This window comes from Sinocyclocheilus rhinocerous, unplaced genomic scaffold (genome assembly GCF_001515625.1).
Source record: "Sinocyclocheilus rhinocerous isolate Xijiao unplaced genomic scaffold, SAMN03320098_v1.1 scaffold475, whole genome shotgun sequence".
Taxonomy (NCBI): Eukaryota; Metazoa; Chordata; class Actinopteri; order Cypriniformes; family Cyprinidae; genus Sinocyclocheilus; species Sinocyclocheilus rhinocerous.
Window position 1 is genome coordinate 775,675 of NW_015646677.1, and position 18,511 is coordinate 794,185.

An 18,511-nucleotide genomic window follows, 5' to 3' on the forward strand; every position below is an offset into this window, starting at 1 on the left:
AAAATTGAAATCGCATCATATGACCCCTTTAATATAATTTAAACGGATGAGTTATAAAATAAATTCACCCCCCTCAGTTGTCATGAAGGGCAAAATTAGCTATATAGACCAAAATAATTTTTTGAACCAGGCTGTAAACGTTTTTTTCTGCTGTAAAGTTGGGCATTTTAACATGGGGAGTCTATGGGATTGACTCCCTTTTGCAGCCAGCCTCTAGCGGCCAGTTGACGAATTACAGTTTAAGTCACTTCCTTGTTGGCTTCACGAGAGAGAGCGGGAGGTTGCCGCTTGGGTTTGACATATTATTGTGTATTATTGTTTTATTGTGTTTTGATGTGTTTTTGTTTCGATGCATGTTATTGTGTATTATTCTGTTTTCACAGCTGGCCAATCAGAGCACACCTTGCTTTTCAGACCGATGAGATTTGTAAAAATCGACGCGTTTCAGAAGGCGGGGCATAGAGGAGCAACAATAATGTACAGTATGTGGAAAATAATGTGTTTTTTTAACCTTAAACCGCATAAACACATTGCATTACACCAAATACACAAAATAATGTTCTTTTTAGCAACATCATATGACCCCTTTAACAATAATGTACAGTATGTGGAAAATAATGTGTTTTTTTAACCTTAAACCGCATAAACACATTGCATTACACCAAATACACAAAATAATGTTCTTTTTAGCAGCATCATATGACCTCTTTAATACTCTCCTCCCATAAATTTTGCGTCTGAAAGGGAAACTCCTACAAATGCATATTCAATAAGGTCAGGCGCAAAAATAACTGTGTCTATGCCTTTTCAGCGCTAATTCTTCACTGCGCGTCTTTAGTAAAATCTGACAGTGCTATTTTAACACCAAAAGATGGTTTGCGCTGGCGCAAGCTGTTAGTAAAACTGGCCCATATAGTGTATTATTGTATTTTGACGTGTTATTGTGCATTATTGTGTTATATTGTGTTTTAATTCATATTATTGTGTATTGTTTTGTTTTGAAATGAGTTATTGTGTTTTGTATTTTTTGTGTTTTGACACATTATTGCGTATTATTGTTTTATTGTGTTTTAATGTTTAAATGCATGTTTTGTGTATTACTGTGTTTTCACATGTGCTACTGTTTATTGTGTTTTATTGTTTTAATGCATATTCCTGTGTATTGTTGTGTTCTGAAATGTGATTTTTTTTGTGTGTGTTTTATTGTATTTTAATGCATATTATTGTGTTCTGAAATGTGTGTTTTTGTGTTTTATTGTATTTTGATGCATATTATCATGTATTATTGAACTTTGACATATATTATTGTGTACTATTGTGTTTTACCGTGTTTTGGCATGTTATTGTTTTGATGTGTTTTTGTGTTTTGATGATTGTGTTATGTCTTGTTGTGTAAATGAGTCTCACCTGTTTCTCCAGTTTCTGCTGTCTGAGGTTCAGACTGTTGTCCTCCAGCGTACTGAAACACAACAAACAACATTAAAAACCCATTAACACACACTTATACCATCCCATGTTGAGACTAGAGAATGAATGCTGCAGTGTGAGTGTTTTAACCACCATCAGTCATCTGTCAGTCATTGCGTTGCTAGGCAACCGATAAGACACCCAAACGAAAGAAAATCAATTTCTCACATACACACATCTATACATGACTGTGTGTCTAAAAATACACACACACCCACATAAACACTCACACCGCAGAGACCGGAGAAACATTTCAGATCTGCATTAAACGAATAAATATGAAGCTTGTTTTTTTTGTTTAAAGCATCACAGCATACAATAGTGAGTTTGTTGTACCTGGTCATGGCAGCGGACGCGAAGCTGGAAGAACTGGAGGCTCTTTGTTTCCATGGCGATGACAGATGGAGAGAGAGGGGAGAGAAACACAAGAGAGGAAGAGTCAGTGATGAAGATGACGAATGAACACACACCTGAATTAATGTTTCATGCTCACGGAGGTAAGGTGACACACAAGCTGTCTGATGTGACACCTGTGTCGCCGTGGTTACCAGCGTCAACATGACAACTTGAGGTAACACCCCACAAACACACACACACACACACACACACACACACTAACAGATGCTCTCCAGTAAGAAAGAAAGAAAGAAAGAAAGAAAGAAAGAAAGAACATTAAAAACACACCTATTTCTTACATGAATTGAGTAAAACGAAGTTAATTTTCTACAACAGAGCACAGCACCCTTCCAAAACACCAAACATTCACAAACATTTCAGTACAGGACGCAGCTTTATAAAAACTAAAATCAATCAACAGTCTTTACAATGGCATTAAAAATTGATACAAGTTTACATTCCTGATTCTGTTCAATTTTATTTCTCCTACTCGTGCATATTGCCATTTTACTTTTAACCAACACAAAATTTAACAAAAGACACTCTCTCTGTCATCTCCTCCAATATTTAACACCAAAAATACAAGTCTGCGCAGAAAATGTTTCACCAAGCAATTCAAACAAACTAGAAAGAAAGAAAGAAAGATCAAATGGATTAAATTAAGCTATATCTATCAATCCATCTATCTATCTATCTATCTATCCATTTGTACCAAATGTAATATTTTTAGGAATCAATCACAGGCAACAAAACATGTTTTCCCATCAATGTTTATGATCTCAATTAACCCTGCATCCGTCCATCCATTACTTTATACTCATTCACTTAACATGCTATCTTTCATTATAGAGGAATCAATATCCATATTTGGAAACAACAGCAGCGTCATTCAAGAACTGAAACACTGTGAACTTAATGAGTGCAAACACACAACAGAGCGACTGTCCTCATGTGAATCCAAACCACACACTCCTTTATATGAAACACAAACTTTCAACACTAAACCTCTGTTCTGTCTCTTGTATGTGTGTGTGTACCTGTATGACCAGCGGCTGTAAGCGGGCTGAGAAGAGCTCTTCACCGTCTCCATGTCGTGAGTGTGTGTGTGTGTGTGTCTGGGTTTGGGGCATCTCTACCTGTGCAGGTCATGAGGGAACACACACATGACAGCCGCAGGTGAGCCCTCAGGGCTGCTGCTGTTACTATGGCAACAACATCCCACAGACGCCCTTTGAAAAGCATGACGCTGCCGAGCGTTTGGTGTCACTCTGAAGTGTGAACTCTTCTCCACGTGAAACCCGCCAGCCGAAAACTACACACACAACTGCAGAGCACGACTGCAGAAATGCATGTTTGACATCTGCAATATATCATAACGTACAGCTCTAATGTGGTTTTATTGTTTTCCTCAATCATTTTTGAAAACAGTCCTAACCTTCTCTAAACTGTAAATGCAACTGTCACAACTGTTTTATGGGACATCACATCTCCATTGCATGTATGCATAGTAACTCACCTAAAACATCTACAGTTTTTCTCAGTTTTCCTCGCTTTGGCTCAAATGAGAATTTTGTTTCTCAAAACAATACGCTCAGATTTCTGAACAATTTGTTTCTTTTTCCAGCTAGCTTTATATTTCTAATGCATTTATGTGTTTTGGCACAAAAGTACATTTGTCTACACTTTACATAAATGCACATGGTTTGTTGATCAAAACTGATGAGTGCAAAATCTCTAAACATGTTTTCATCATGGGAGCCATCAAATCCAAATTATCAAAATCTGTCCGAAATATGTGTATATTTCATAAATATACAATTATGATTGTGATGTCTGCTAAATTTACAAATGTTTGTGTGTGCTACAGTATTGCTTTTCCCAGTAAACTTTTACCTACTGTTGAAATCTGTATCTAAAAAGTTAAGTTGACAACTTAATATATCATTATAGACTAAACATATCATTAGTAAGCAGTCAGTGCAAACAAAAGAGAAGAACAAAATAGATATTGTTATACAACAAACATTTCCAGAATTGACTGCCATGCTGAAACAAACATCTAAACATTTTGAACATTTAGACCAACTGGCCAATTTACTGACATAATAACCAGGTTTTGAAGCATGAGTTTAATTTTTTGGTTGAGTAACTGCATATTAAAGACATGCAATTTGGCAGTTACGACAAAAATGACAAATATGGCCAAAAATGAGCCAAAGTATTTGAGAAAAACTGAAAAAAACTCCTTGCTTAAAGTGTGCAAATTGTAGAAAGTTGTACTTGCTCTTTTGCACAAATGGGCCAAAATATGTGCAATTTGCTTGAATTAATAAGAAATTGTTCAGAGATGTGAACTTTACTGGGTTAAGGGAAAAAATACAGAACAGAGTCAACACAAATAAGAAAAATGAACTGTTTTGTGCGAGTTACTACATTTTGCAGACATGCAACAGAGTTAGGGCTGAACGATTAATTGCATTTGCGATAATATCACGATATGAAAAAACGCGATTTTTCAATGACACGCGAGAGTAAAGAGGTGTGTTCGACTTGAAGATCAGATCGGTGTATGACATCAAAGTACGGCGAGAGAAAGCATAAGGAGACGTCCGCTTTGTTTTTATATTTCTGCAATCTGCTTTCGTTTGTGTGATTTGTTACTGACTTTCATATTAATGTTTACACCAGGCTTATTTGTCAGTGCTTTATGTTGTCATAATTATTACATGCTTACAAGGTTGGAAGTTCAACAAATCAGTCAATATACAACTGTGATTGTAGTTGTTAAATAAAAATGTCATTCATATCAATTCATGCATCACCTAATTTCATCGTAACATATAGGCCTGGCCTACAGAAAAGAACATTTATGTTTAATCTATCTAATAGTGTGTTGGTCATACTATACAATGATTTATAGCTTGTCTTTGTTGAATAATACAGAACATAAAGTGCTTTAAACAATAATTGCATATTAAATCGCAATCGCAATATTCGGAAATACAAATCGCAATTAGATTATTTTCCAAAATCGTTCAGTCCTAAATAGAGTTGTGATGTCCCATAACACAGTTGACAACTGAACTTAAAGTTTGTTGTTTAAACAGTTTCAAAAAATAAGCCCAATCATTTGAGGAAAAACTGGAATTCATGCCTCAGAATTGTGCAAACTGTAGAAAGATACTTACTTAAGAAATGTACTTGCCCTTTTGCGCAAATGGGCCAAAATGTGCAATTTGCTTTAATTAATAAGAAATTCAAATCTGGTTTGAACAAGAAACTAATTGTTCAGAGATGTGAACACTGTTTTGAGAAAAACATTGAGGTGAATAGAAAAACTATTCAACTATTAAACAATCATTTTGCACCCTCTCTCTGAAATATTACTTTAAAAAGTTTTGCAGTGATTTCAAATGCCCTTTTATGCATCAAATTGTACATAATTGTCATAAAACTATCAGACAAAATCCTTTTTAGGAATAATGGTCACCATTTTACTTCCTCCTTTTTAATCTCATTGTGTCTGGATGGAAGTGTCTGATTATCATGTGGACATCATTGACATGTAAATGTCACCGTGTCAGAGTAAATAAGATGTATCTGCTGTTTAATTTCAATCAATGTTTTTTTTTTTGGACTGAGGAGCAAGTTCTTAAACTCTTATTTTAAAAAGAAGAAAGTTTGTTACTTTAATGCTATGAACAAGTAGTGAAAATACGCTCTAAAACCCAGACTGCTGTGTAAGTCGCTTTGGCAAGCAAACGTCTGTTATGTAAATTATTATGAATGTAAACGCAAACCACAATCGTCTCATCTGCAGCGTGTCATTTCCTCTCACGGCTCTGATAATGATGCCAATCTCAGGCTGTGCTGTACTTCCACGTTCATCTAATGGCTACCGAACAGACCGTAATTGCGCCATAATGACACTCTCAGACTTATTCATCAGGTCTGCGAGTGGATGGACCATTTTCTGACTTTGTGAATGAACTCCTTGAAAATGCACGCTGCGATATGTGAATCCAGGCCAGCTGCACTCATCAAAAGAGATCTAGGAGACACACATGTGCAAATAGACAAATAAACAGGCCAACATGCATGCAAACACACACACAGCAAGCCTAATGTATTCTGCGTCTCAGTGCTGTTGGTTATAACAGACCACAACAGTCGGGGTCCAGATGTAAAAAACATTTATTTTACCAATTTTCCCCAAAATTAAAGCTTTCAAGACAGATCCAACATGAGCTTTGAGAAATGTGAAAATATACAGTGAATGGGTGCCGTCAGAATGAGAGCTGATAAAAACATCACAATAATCCACAAGTAATCCACACCACTCCAGTCCATCAATTAACGTCTTGTGAAGCCAAAAGAAACAAATCCATTATTAAGACATTTTTTACTTTAAACTGTCGCTTCTGGCCAAAATATGAATCCATAATTCATAATAACGCTTCCTCCAGTGTTCAAAAAGTCAATTTCCTGTTGTCCTCTCATATCAAAACCCAGTCACATATTTGTTTAGAGATGTTTTGGCTTGTAAATGGTGCTTGATCTCTGCAGATTTCTCTCCTGATTCAGACCAGACAACTTTTTCACTGGAGGAAGCGTTATTATGGATTATGGACTCAAATTTTAGCCAGAAACAACAGGTTTGAAATTAAATCACGGATTTGTTTCTTACAAACACACAGCTTTTGTCTTCTCAAGATGTTAATTGATGGACTGGAGTGGTGTGGATTACTCAGTGCAATCGTTAGGTTTAAGGGCTGTTTGGACTCTCATTCTGACGGCACCCATTCACTGCAGAGCATCCATTGCTGAGCAAGTGATGCAATGCTGAATTTCTCTAAATCTGATGAAGAAACAAACTCATCTACATCTTGGATGGCCTGAGAGTGAGACATTTTTAGCAAATTTCTATTTTTGGACGAACTATTCCTTTAATCTTGAAGCAAATCCACCAATTACAGAAGTCATAGTAACCATAGAAACAGGAATCACAGCAGAAAAACGTTGTGCAATGATCGCCCACTCCAGTGAAGCAATGCAAATGATGTAATGGATTCAGTCTCCTTACACTCTCAAACAACTTATATCTTTGAATGCTTTTCATTTTTGTGCTTACAATCTATAAGTTATAGTTTCATATTGTACTGTCATTTCTGATTACATAATATGCAGATGAGCAGTTCATTACCTCTAAAAAAAAAAATATTTAACCTTTATCTTTAAAATAGATTTTGCTTTGAATCAATTTTGTGGCTTATCTCAAACTGGCTGGTTTGAGAAAATGTAAACATTTAAAAAGCCACTGTTGCACTCTATTTGCTCAGAAACTCAAAGGACACAAGAAAACTGCAAACAAGAGGACCAGATCAGATAAAACAACCTCATCAGATCACAAAACAACACAAGAAACAATCCAGAATCCAGATGAAATTAGGAGTCAAACGCAAGGCAGAAGCCAAAATAGAAGCTGGTTCATCATTATCAGAGATGTGACTTTAGGAAAACTGTCAACTCTTCTCAGAAGAAGGCTGAAAGTTAAACAAATGCTGCAGATAAATCCAAACCGAATTCCAGCTCAGGCACCGTGGGTCTGATAGGAAGAAGCCCAGGTCGTGTCTGGAGGTCAAAACTTACACAAAGAACCTGAGAGCAGATGTTGAAAATGATCTTAGTCCTGCAACACACTCGGCTCAGGACAGAGCCAAGGACGGCCAGAGATTCCAGCTGCATCAACAACACTCTGCTAAACGATTATAACGAGAGACTGTCTAATTAATCACTCCGTATGAGCAGCATCAACAGCAGAACAGTAAAGAACTACACTGAAGAAAAAAAACTGGTGTACGACTGACTTTGAAACAACTTTCATTTAAAAATTGCTAGTAAATTTCACAATCTAGAAAATGTAAAAAGAAAAGTATTTTTGGCAGTGCAGAGAATTTGTCTAACAGAACAAAATTAGACACTCTTAGAAAAAATAAATCATCATCTTCAAAATAATAAGTATATATTCAATAAAAAAGTATAAATATATAATCAATATAATAACAATTTTAAAAATGCAATAAAAAATAACAATGTTATAAAATTGATTTGATTAGATTATCAGTTCATGCTAACATATTTCATTTTTTTATACTATTGACTATTTATAGAAACATTTTTCTACATTCATAAACATGTGAATTGGTAATTTCACCAATATAATCAAAAGAAAATAAAGTGAGTAGTTTGCGTTTATGTTATAAGTGAAAATATTTAAAGGGGTCATCGGATGCCCATTTTCCACAAGTTGACATGATTCTTTAGGGTCTTAATGAAAAGCAGCTGCATTCATCGTGAAACTCGCTAACTAGCACGCTATTAGGAAAGGCGATTTGTAAAGATTCATTATAAAACCTTACACTCACTTCTTCTGTAGGTGAAGCTGGATCACGAATGATTCGTGCGAAGATAGATGCATTTATGTAGATCGGGATCGGCGCATTCCCTTCACAAACAAAGGTAATCCACTGCGTCTTCAGCGGCTCAGATGTCGGGAGTAAATGACGACTGCTGTTCATTATTACTTCCAACAACAGAACACCTAACACCTTTAATAAAAATGTAATATATGAATACTTTGCTAACATCAATATCACGTTGTTTACTTATGGTTGTCCAAACCTAATCCTAAAATTCATGCAAATTCCTGAGGATAAAACTGATAGATAAGCAGTACTGCTCTGTCACTTGGATAGTTTTGTGATGTGATATTATTTGTATAACATTTAAGCAATTTTCCCCCTCGAATTGTAACGATTCTAAAATATGATGTAAAATCTGGACACACTGCATATTATTATTATTTTTAAATCTGTTAAAATGTAAAGGAATTGCAACAAATACCTGATTAGTGCATAAATACTTCCCGATTAAAATAATAATAAATTATTTTGGCATTGCAACAATTAGAAAGGGGGCTTAACTGTTATGAAAACAATGTAAAAATGCCAGAAACCTTAAACTCTGTGTAAACTGAAAATATATGTAAAAGTCCAGTTTTCTGCGGCTATGTTATGACGTCATATCCATATAGTAATTACGTACAAATGACATCACATGACCACGTCACGGCAATTTGATGATATGTATATGTATTAGTAACAATTACGCATACTCTCATTTGAGTGATTGTTAATGAATTACAGCCTGTTGCACTGATTGATCAAAGATTTTCCCATTCATAAAGATAAATTCAGCCACGAGGCGTTTGCTGTGATTTACAGATGAGTAGCTGATCATCATATTTATTCATTTAGCACTATAATGTCGATCATACAGCGATATTTTCATGTTTTCCCTGCTATCATCCTCCAGCTAGCCGCTGCTCCACCGTTACACGCATCAAATCCAGCTGACTGCGTTCTTTCACACTCTCCTGCTTCATTTTGACCTCGTTTCTGTTCATATTTCAGCTGTTTGATTGGGATTTGTGTGTTTCTGCAGAGTCTGCGTGTGTTGTTTTGTGTTTTTAGCTTGGGCTGTTGTTACAGCACGCGCGGAACGCAACAGGACCCACCGAAAAAACACAGCAAAGTTACGAAAGACACGAATGTAAGCACACAAGCACAAGCACGCAGTGCTCCCCAAACGGACGTCACTTTTGGATCATTTCTAAGAACTGTGTTTCCATCGGTGTCTTACCTGCTGTAGTAACTCATGTTTATCCGCCGTTGCTATGGATTCCTCCGATGCTGCCGCGTCGCGTGCGTCCCCGTGCGCAAAATCCGCAGCATGCGCATGCGCACACGGTTACGCGTCAAATGACGTTTCTTCCTCAAGGGGGCGCGTGATGCTCAGAAAATCCATTCCTCCACATACGCTAAAAAATTATATACTTTCAGTCTATAAGTAAAATCGATTGGTATTTCATTTCATACAAATGGAAATCCCCCTCTGAAATCTCTATAAAATCGTCTAAAATAATCCACTCATCGTAAACGACTGTGATTGGTCCATCTTGGAAATGCGCAGTGAAAAGTAACATATATCATTGTTCATTCTCTCTGAACAAGATTACACTGGAGTAATTACACTAACAAAATATCCACTGAAGATATAAAATAAATCGTTAAAGTGGGAGAATTGTTTTTATACCCGTTTTTTTTCTTTCCAGCTTACGCTGTATGATTGGTCAAGTGTTGCCAAGTCAAATAAAATCCCCGATTTATTGTCGTTCTGTCTGTCCCACACACACAGTTATAAAGCAAGCTAGATATGACAGATGTCACACGTACCTTCAATGAACAATATAAAATAAAACTCGGCCTGTTCCTCAATCATTGTGGGAGGTATACGCCCTCTTCTGGTGATTTACTTTAAATACAACCGCTTTGGCTGGTCACTGGTCTTCCAGCTAACTTATTTAGCAAACGTTCTCAACTAAATTGAGAAAAAAGTTCTTCCAGTAGCGTTAACAGAAGATTCGTTCAAAGCAATCTGGTTTTTAATAATGTTCTCAAAATGTTAGCACACAAACGGGATCTATCATGGTTTTTTAATTTAGTTACTAGGCTACATGTTTCAGAACGTTCAGAGAACATTTAAAAATATCATTCCCATTTGTTGCTAAATTATAAAATGGAATGTTCCCTTAACAAACATTCATATAGGCCTATAACCAAGAACAAAAAAATGACTTTTTGGAGGTTCAGAGAACATTTAGAAATAACATTTTCGTAACTTAGAACAAATTTTTGGGCTGGTACTGGTCTCCAGCAAAACCTTGGTAGAGCTGGTTGACTAAGGAAGTTTTACTGATTATGTTAAACTATGTATGTACACTTTAACAAATGAATGATACTTTTTGGATCCGCTGTTTGTGCCAATGTAAAGAACAGACAGCACTGGGATATTTAAAATGAATTTTGATCCTAAAATCTCTACTAGATGGCAGTATAGAGTGATTTTCCTGTTCATCTCAGCTGTCATTAACCTACACTTGCTCTCATCTGTTCTAAGGTACTTTGTAACAAAGTTCTAACAGTGATGGTTATTCAGGGGAAAGAGTGAATGTGAGAATCTGATAGAAAACAGGCTGTCATTTAATATTTTGGTCATCTCACCGCTCAACAACTGTTGAAATTGCCTTTACTGTACACTACTTCTAAGTACTTTGATTAGCAGTCCAGAAAACAGCTCTTCAATACATATATATTTTCTGAGCAGCAGCTGTGTACACATATTGCTTGCAAAATAGGCCAAAATAGTGGCACACCGGGGGTCTATGGCGTAGGTGTTTTCTGAACCCTTCATTCTCCATCAACCACAAGAACATGAGAGAAGACATGAAGGTGGACGAGGTTACGCTGAGAAAAACACAGCTGCTCATCCATCTGACCGCTTCATGGACATTCATCTGAATGAGACAGCCGAAAAAACAAACACAGTCTGACTGTGAACAGGAAGCGCGTGATAAAACGAGGCGAATAAAACCTTTGGGAACGTCATGATGCTTGCATTGCACATTTTTTAGATGCATAAACATAATTAGTACAAAATAGTTTTGACGGAGCAACTCTGACAGAAAGCAACAAATTGTGTTAAAACAAGTGTGTTATGGCTTGACATTTAGGAGATGTGTTTTGCTCTGAACACACTGTAACGATTATATGATTAATAAGTCATACTGTATGTTTTTTCCATTACTCTAACTATTCAAAATAATTTAACCCATTTCAACTTCATTGGTTAAATTATGACATTCAACTTGATTTTTTCATATCAGACTAATATGATTTAAGTTAAAGGGACTTGTACAGCCAATTGGATTATATTTAAAAGGATAGTTCACCCAAAAATAACAATTCTGTCCTCATTTACTCATTCTCAAGTTGTTCCAAACCTGTGAGAGATTTTTTCTTCTGTTGAGCACAAAAGAAGATATTTTGAAGAATGTTGGTAACCAAACAGTTGACAGTAGCCATTGACTTATGGAAAAAAATACAATGGAAGTCAATGGCTACCATCAACATTTTGTTTACAAAACATTCTTCGAAATGTTCTTTAAAAGCTTAAGGCACTAACTGAACTTTAAACTACAGTAGGTGGTTTTGACAAATGCAGAAACACAATATCTGGCCATGCAAAAGGCCTTTTTTTATTGTGCATCTTATTAGCTGCATATTTCAATAGGAAATGCATTTTTAAAAAATGAAGAAAGAATTGTGCTCATCAAACTATTGCATGAGTTCTTTAATCCCATCAGACGAGATGCTGCACGTCTGATCTGTGGGTTTGCCTCGGGCTCTGATTCTCGCCGCTGTTGATTCAGGGCACTGTGGATTGATACGCTGGAAATAAAGCAGTGAATTTCTCGGTCTGAGTGCCAGAAAGTTGTTTTTGAAACCACTGTGGGTGGACGGTGCATGAAGTCTCCGCTGCTCTGTGGAAAAATACAGGGAACACAAACAACAGCAAATGAGTGTTGTTTGTGCATCAGGAGCCGCTTGGAAAATGACCTGATCTGGTGTCTCTCAAAACTGACCCAATACATGCTGTTCTTGGTGTGATTGATTCAACAGTTATTCTAAATGACATGTTTGTCTTCATAATCTTTCATCAAAAAGAAATACATTTTTCCACTGTACATTTGTACACTGTACATACATTTAAGATGCTTTCATTATCAGCCATTACTTAAATATTCATTTATGCATTTTGCAGATTGCAAAGCAAATTACATTACATTTAATGTATTCCCTGGGAATCGAACCCAAGGCCTCAGTGTTGCTAGCACCATCACAGGTAACAAATTTAGGTTATAAAAACGTTGTGGGAACATTGTTTTGAAATGTTTCTAAAAAATGAAAATGTCCAGTTTTCTTGTTGTGATTAGAACATTATCTAAAGTTTAGAAACTCGACTAACTTTATTTCACCCAAAATATAACGGTATTTGAACAGTTATTTTTAATATTCTCACATTTTAAAATGTCAAGTTTTCTTGCAGCGATTATAATGTAAGGTTACAAAAACGTTTCTTAGTATGTTCATCAAGTACAAATAACATCGTATGGATGTTTTGAGAATGTTTTTGTAAGAATGTTTTCTCTCAGCATTATGAGAACATACAGTATATCAGATATTGATAAAGTTATAAGAATGTTCCATAAGCATTACTTTAAGAATGCTTTGTTTTATAACTTTAAAAAAAACTTTGCCCTCCTTTTTAAGCCATGCATAGTCAGTTCAAGACAAGTCAATTGTATTTGTGCTTTTCACAATCATGATTTTAATGTTTATATTATTATCCGCATACCTTATAGTTGCATTTAGCAGAATAGTATGTATAGTTTAAATTTTGATATGAACAGTCACATAGTTACATACTGTACTGTATAAACTATTATGTTTAGCGACCAGAAGCCACATTGAGGAAGTTTCTAATGAGAGCTTCTCAGTGTATTTAAAATGCATTTGTTGAGTAAAGGACAATGTTTCTGTTAAATGGCATGCTCTTTGATATTTTGCATCAATGACATTCAAATATTTTTAAGTGCCACTTAAGTGACTGTTGTTTGGGGATCACTGAATGTTCAGTTCCAGCTCTGCAGTGTGTTTTCACGAGTACATTCATGTCCTCATTTGTGCCCATCACACTATCAGGTGGGCTCTGTTTTGGATGTGATGCTTGATTGAATCAGTGTGTGTGTGTGTGTGTGTTTGCGGGACAGTATGGAATGTGAATAGCAACATTCCCGCTGTGCAGGGCCTGATGGGACGGCTGTTTTTACTGTCCGGTGTAATTATTACTGGACATTCAGTCATCCGAACATCCAGCAGCAAAACCTGATTATACCAGATCTCTCATTCAAGCCATTCACTGAAATCAACCCAGCCAACAAATTTAGCTTATTAAAACGTTGTGGGAACAATGTTTCTAAAATGTTCAAATGTCCAGTTTTCTTGTTGTGATCAGAATATTATTAAAAGGTTACAAAAATGTTTCTTATTTTAAACGTTATTTGAATGTTTATTTTTAAAATTCTAAGAATGTTTACATTTTGATGTGTTTGTAATGTTATTTAACGATTACAAACGTTAATCAAATCACCCAGCCAACAAAATGTGTTCTAAGACCGTTTTGCAAACATTTCCATTAGGTTATGAAAATGTTATTTCTGAATGTTCTGTGAATGATCAAAACATCTTGTTTTTTTAATTGTTTTAAAATAGTTTTTTTCTTGGTTATGCAAATGTTAAGGAAACATTCCATTTGATCATTTTACAAATGTAATGCAAACGTTACTTTTGAACGTTCTCGGAACATTCCGAAACAAGTAGTAACATTTAAAAAACGTTAGATGAACATCCAACTAAAACGTTTCAGGAAAAACGTTCCATGCCTGATGTATAAATAGTGTTTTTGTGCTAACATTTTGAGAATATTATTAAAATACTTTGAACAAACGTTCTATTAACATTACCGGAAGATCATTGAATCCTAAAAATAAGTGACACTTTGAAATATTTTTCACTCAGAAATTGCTGGTTAATTTCACAATTACAAAGAAATGGCAAGTAGCACATGAATTTTTGAAGCAGACAGTACTTTCTTGTTTGCAGCTCTTTTGTAGAGTCCATGACCACTGTTGAGTTCTGGACTTGTGGACTTCTGCTTCATCTGTGCTCTTGAAGACTCTAACGAGCTTCACATGCCAGCGTGAGAGTGGCCTTTCTTCACACAGGCAGTTAATGAGCATCCGTCTGTGACCATCAGACCAAAACACCCCTCAGAAGACACCCACAAATGCCCTAAACATGTTACATAAGCCGTTACGTAACGACTATAAAGACATCAGTGGAACAGAAGATTCTGACAATTACATAAGACAAAACGACACACTGTAAGATGATCCATAAATACCTAAATATCTGATTCATGACCTTCATTACACTGATTCCTGCTGCTGGAAATGAAAAACAATCGAATTATCTGATTAAAATTGGAATGTATTTTCATTGCAAACTCAAAAACATATCCGGTCTCATGATACACAGAAATGTGCACAAACACACTGGTGTCTCACCTGAGTGAGAGATTTTCACAACTCACACGTGATTTCTGGGCAAAGAAAAGTCCAATTTTTCACAGCCATTCACATGATGTACATTATTTAATCAGCATTTCTCCTATGCTCTTGAAGACTCTAACGAGCTTCACATGCCAGCGTGAGAGTGGCCTTTCTTCACACAGGCAGTTAATGAGCGTCCGTCTGTGACCATCAGACCAAAACACCCCTCAGAAGACACCCACAAATGCCCTAAACATGTTACATAAGCCGTTACGTAACGACTATAAAGACATCAGTGGAACAGAAGATTCTGACAATTACATAAGACAAAACGACACACTGTAAGATGATCCATAAATACCTAAATATCTGATTCATGACCTTCATTACACTGATTCCTGCTGCTGGAAATGAAAAACAATCGAATTATCTGATTAAAATTGGAATGTATTTTCATTGCAAACTCAAAAACATATCCGGTCTCATGATACACAGAAATGTGCACAAACACACTGGTGTCTCACCTGAGTGAGAGATTTTCACAACTCACACGTGATTTCTGGGCAAAGAAAAGTCCAATTTTTCACAGCCATTCACATGATGTACATTATTTAATCAGCATTTCTCCTTTACTGTTTCTGTATGAATTATTGATTAGTTTGATAGAAAGTGGGTTATATTTATATTATATCAAAATAGTTATTGCTATCAATTAGTGTAATTTTTTTATTATTATTTTAAATTAGTTTTTATTTTTACATTTTCTGTTTGTATTTTAATTTTAGTTAAAGTTTTAGTAATTTAGTGTTTTTTTAATATGTCTATAGTTTTTATTAATTTGATTTTCAGTTGTACTTTTGCCTTATAAATGTTGCATTGGCTACTTTTTTTTATTATTATTTTTATTTTTAAGTTTATTTTAATTAAACAGTTGTTATGGTTTTAGTTTTAGTTAAATAGCTGATATCAGGGACACTGAAAAAAAATGTAGGAATTAATTTTTGCTTTAACAAATTTAACAATTACAAAAGAAACTGCAAGTACACCTTGAATTAACAAGGACACTTTGAAGTAGCATTTTTTTGTAAAACATATTCTAATCTTTGTTTTATTTACAACTTCGAAAATCATTTTTGTTAGTGCATTTAGCCCAGATTTGCTAATAAATGATATTCTCAATATAGCTTCCTCAGGTGAAGAGGACGTGGTCCGTCTGTGTGTTTTGCTCCAGGATCTGAGATAGTCTTTATGTTGTGCTTCAGAACATGTTTTGCATCCATCCGTGTCAACACCCACCCCGTGAGCGGGACAGGGCAGATGATTCTACACACTCCAGTGTCTTAATAAAACAAGGAGCAGGAAAATACATGCAGCTGCAAACCTTACAGCTGCAGAATCACCTCTGGACCTGATGAAAACACGTTCATCCAGTGTTCAGATTTCTGGAAATACACTCTTAAAAATCAAATGTTCTTCACACTAAGAAAAAACATGGTCCTTTTAAGAACTGTTCACTGAAAGGTTCTTTGGGGAACCAAAACGGTTCTTCTATGGCATTGCTGTGAAAACCCCCTTCTGGAACCTATGCAAAACAATGCATATTTAATTATATAATTTGCATATTTAGACACAACATTTCAGAAAACATGTTATACAAAAAAAATCCTTAATGCATTGCAATTAATCAAGTGATTACTTTAAGTGAACCCTATTCACCTGTAGTGTCTTGCCTTAAAAATAATTAACCACAATTAATCTCATGTTAAACAACAACGTCAGAGCAGATTAATGTTTATGTACAGCTTGATTTATGATTGACCCATTTTCTTCAAGCAAACCCATGAAGTGCATGTTGCTGAAGTGTATTTTGGGACTGAATTGTACAACTGATATGGCTGCGTTTTTTAACATATTTTGATAGAAAATTATTTGGAAGAGAAAGTGGAAGTGAGATCAAAACAAATCAAAGGCCAGTTCAAACATGAGCACCACGACTCAACATGTCTGTACGATGAGCGCAAACACCAGAAAAACACATTGATACTAATATATATGGTGCATTTATAACAGTTTTCCTCCTGGAAGATAAAGATATTTTTAAATCAATCAACTGCCCTTCTATATGTTAAATAAAATCATTGACTTGCACCATCCCAGCTAATGAAATATATTCTATTTCTGAATTTTACGTTCAAAACGTCCATTTACTCTCATTTATATGAACGTTAAAAGAACATTCCATTTTATTATTTTGCAAACACTGTGGGAATGTTACTTTTGAATGTGAATGTCCAACTAAAATGTTTCAGAAAAACTTTCCATAAACAATTGTTGTGCTAACATTTTGAGAACGTTATTAAAGACCAGATAAGTTTGAACTTTGAGCGTTCTGTTAACATTACTGAAAGGATGTTTGTTCAAGGCTATTATATAACAATAAAAAGCTTTTCGATCAACAGCACTGCAATGTTTGACTCAAATCCTGCTGCTCTCAGCCCGACATATGCAAGTATCTAAAGGGTAAATCATTTGTCTGCTGTTTGTTTTTTGTCAGGAGTTGAAGGTTGATCTCATTATATAAGAGTGGCATGACCCACAAATCTCTAACCTCATTTTCTGTAAGAACTGAAGAAAACTGAGCAGAATACAGTGTGAGACGGCTGGCGAGCGCATACCTGTGCGGTGAGATCAACACCTTCACACTCACACTCGTATACTCATATAAAGCCTGTCAGCGGCCTGATGGATGGCTCTTCACGGCAAGAACGGCAGCGTAAGAACAGAACGTACCAAACAGGCTCCGAGAGAATTCATTACATGATGATGATGATATTGTGGTCATTATATCCAGCATGAAACGTAAATCCCTTCTGGTCAAAATCATCAGACTCTGTTCCAATAACCAAGAGCGCTGCCTACCTAGAGATATCTTATCAGGGAGCACTGAACTATAATGTTGCAAAAAAGTTGCAAAAAAGAAGAAAGTTTCGCTTAAAAGGGTCATATGATGCCCATTTTCCACAAGTTGATAACAACTTGTAAAAGTGCATGTAGCATCCTATGACCCCTTTAAGTTATGAAAACATGATTTCTGAATGTTCTCTGAACATTCACAACATCCAGATTCTTATATGTTTTATAAACGCTTTTTTCTTGGTTATGCGAACTTTAAGAGAACATTCCATTTTATCATTTTGCAAACATTATGAGAAAGTTACTTTTGAATGTTCTCTAAGCATTCTGAATCAAGTAGTAACCGTTTTAGAAAAAGACATTCCATGAATGATGTATAAATAATGTTTTTGTGCTAACATTTTGAGAACATTATTAAAGACCAGATACTTTGAGCAAATGTTCTATTAATGTTACTGGAAAAACCTTGAGAGAACCTTAGCCAGAATGTTCCATGTTAGCTGTAATAATGCAATGTCATGGAAAAATCCATCCAAGAAGCAGGTGAAATGTTGATTTTAAATATGCAATTAGTACATTGAATTATTATATCTGAACTTTATCTAGTTATCTGGTCTTCAAAACATTGGAATGTTTTTTTTAAATGTTGCTACTTGTTTCAGA

General features: G+C 35.4%; 1 protein-coding gene across 2 annotated transcripts in view; it reads right to left on the reverse strand.

Moving 5' to 3' along the window:
* tulp3 (TUB like protein 3) overlaps positions 1-9,646 on the reverse strand; it is a 28,852-nt gene extending 19,206 nt beyond the window's left edge. For both annotated transcript variants that reach the window (XM_016512128.1, XM_016512127.1), the window contains exons 1-3: positions 9,565-9,646; positions 1,804-1,845; positions 1,408-1,459 (exon numbers count right to left, since the gene is read on the reverse strand). In XM_016512128.1, coding sequence (XP_016367614.1) covers positions 1,408-1,459; positions 1,804-1,845; positions 9,565-9,581 — 111 coding nt within the window. In that variant the 5' untranslated portion in view covers positions 9,582-9,646. The remainder of the gene's footprint in view (positions 1-1,407; positions 1,460-1,803; positions 1,846-9,564) is intronic.
* Between the last annotated feature and the right edge of the window lie 8,865 nt (positions 9,647-18,511).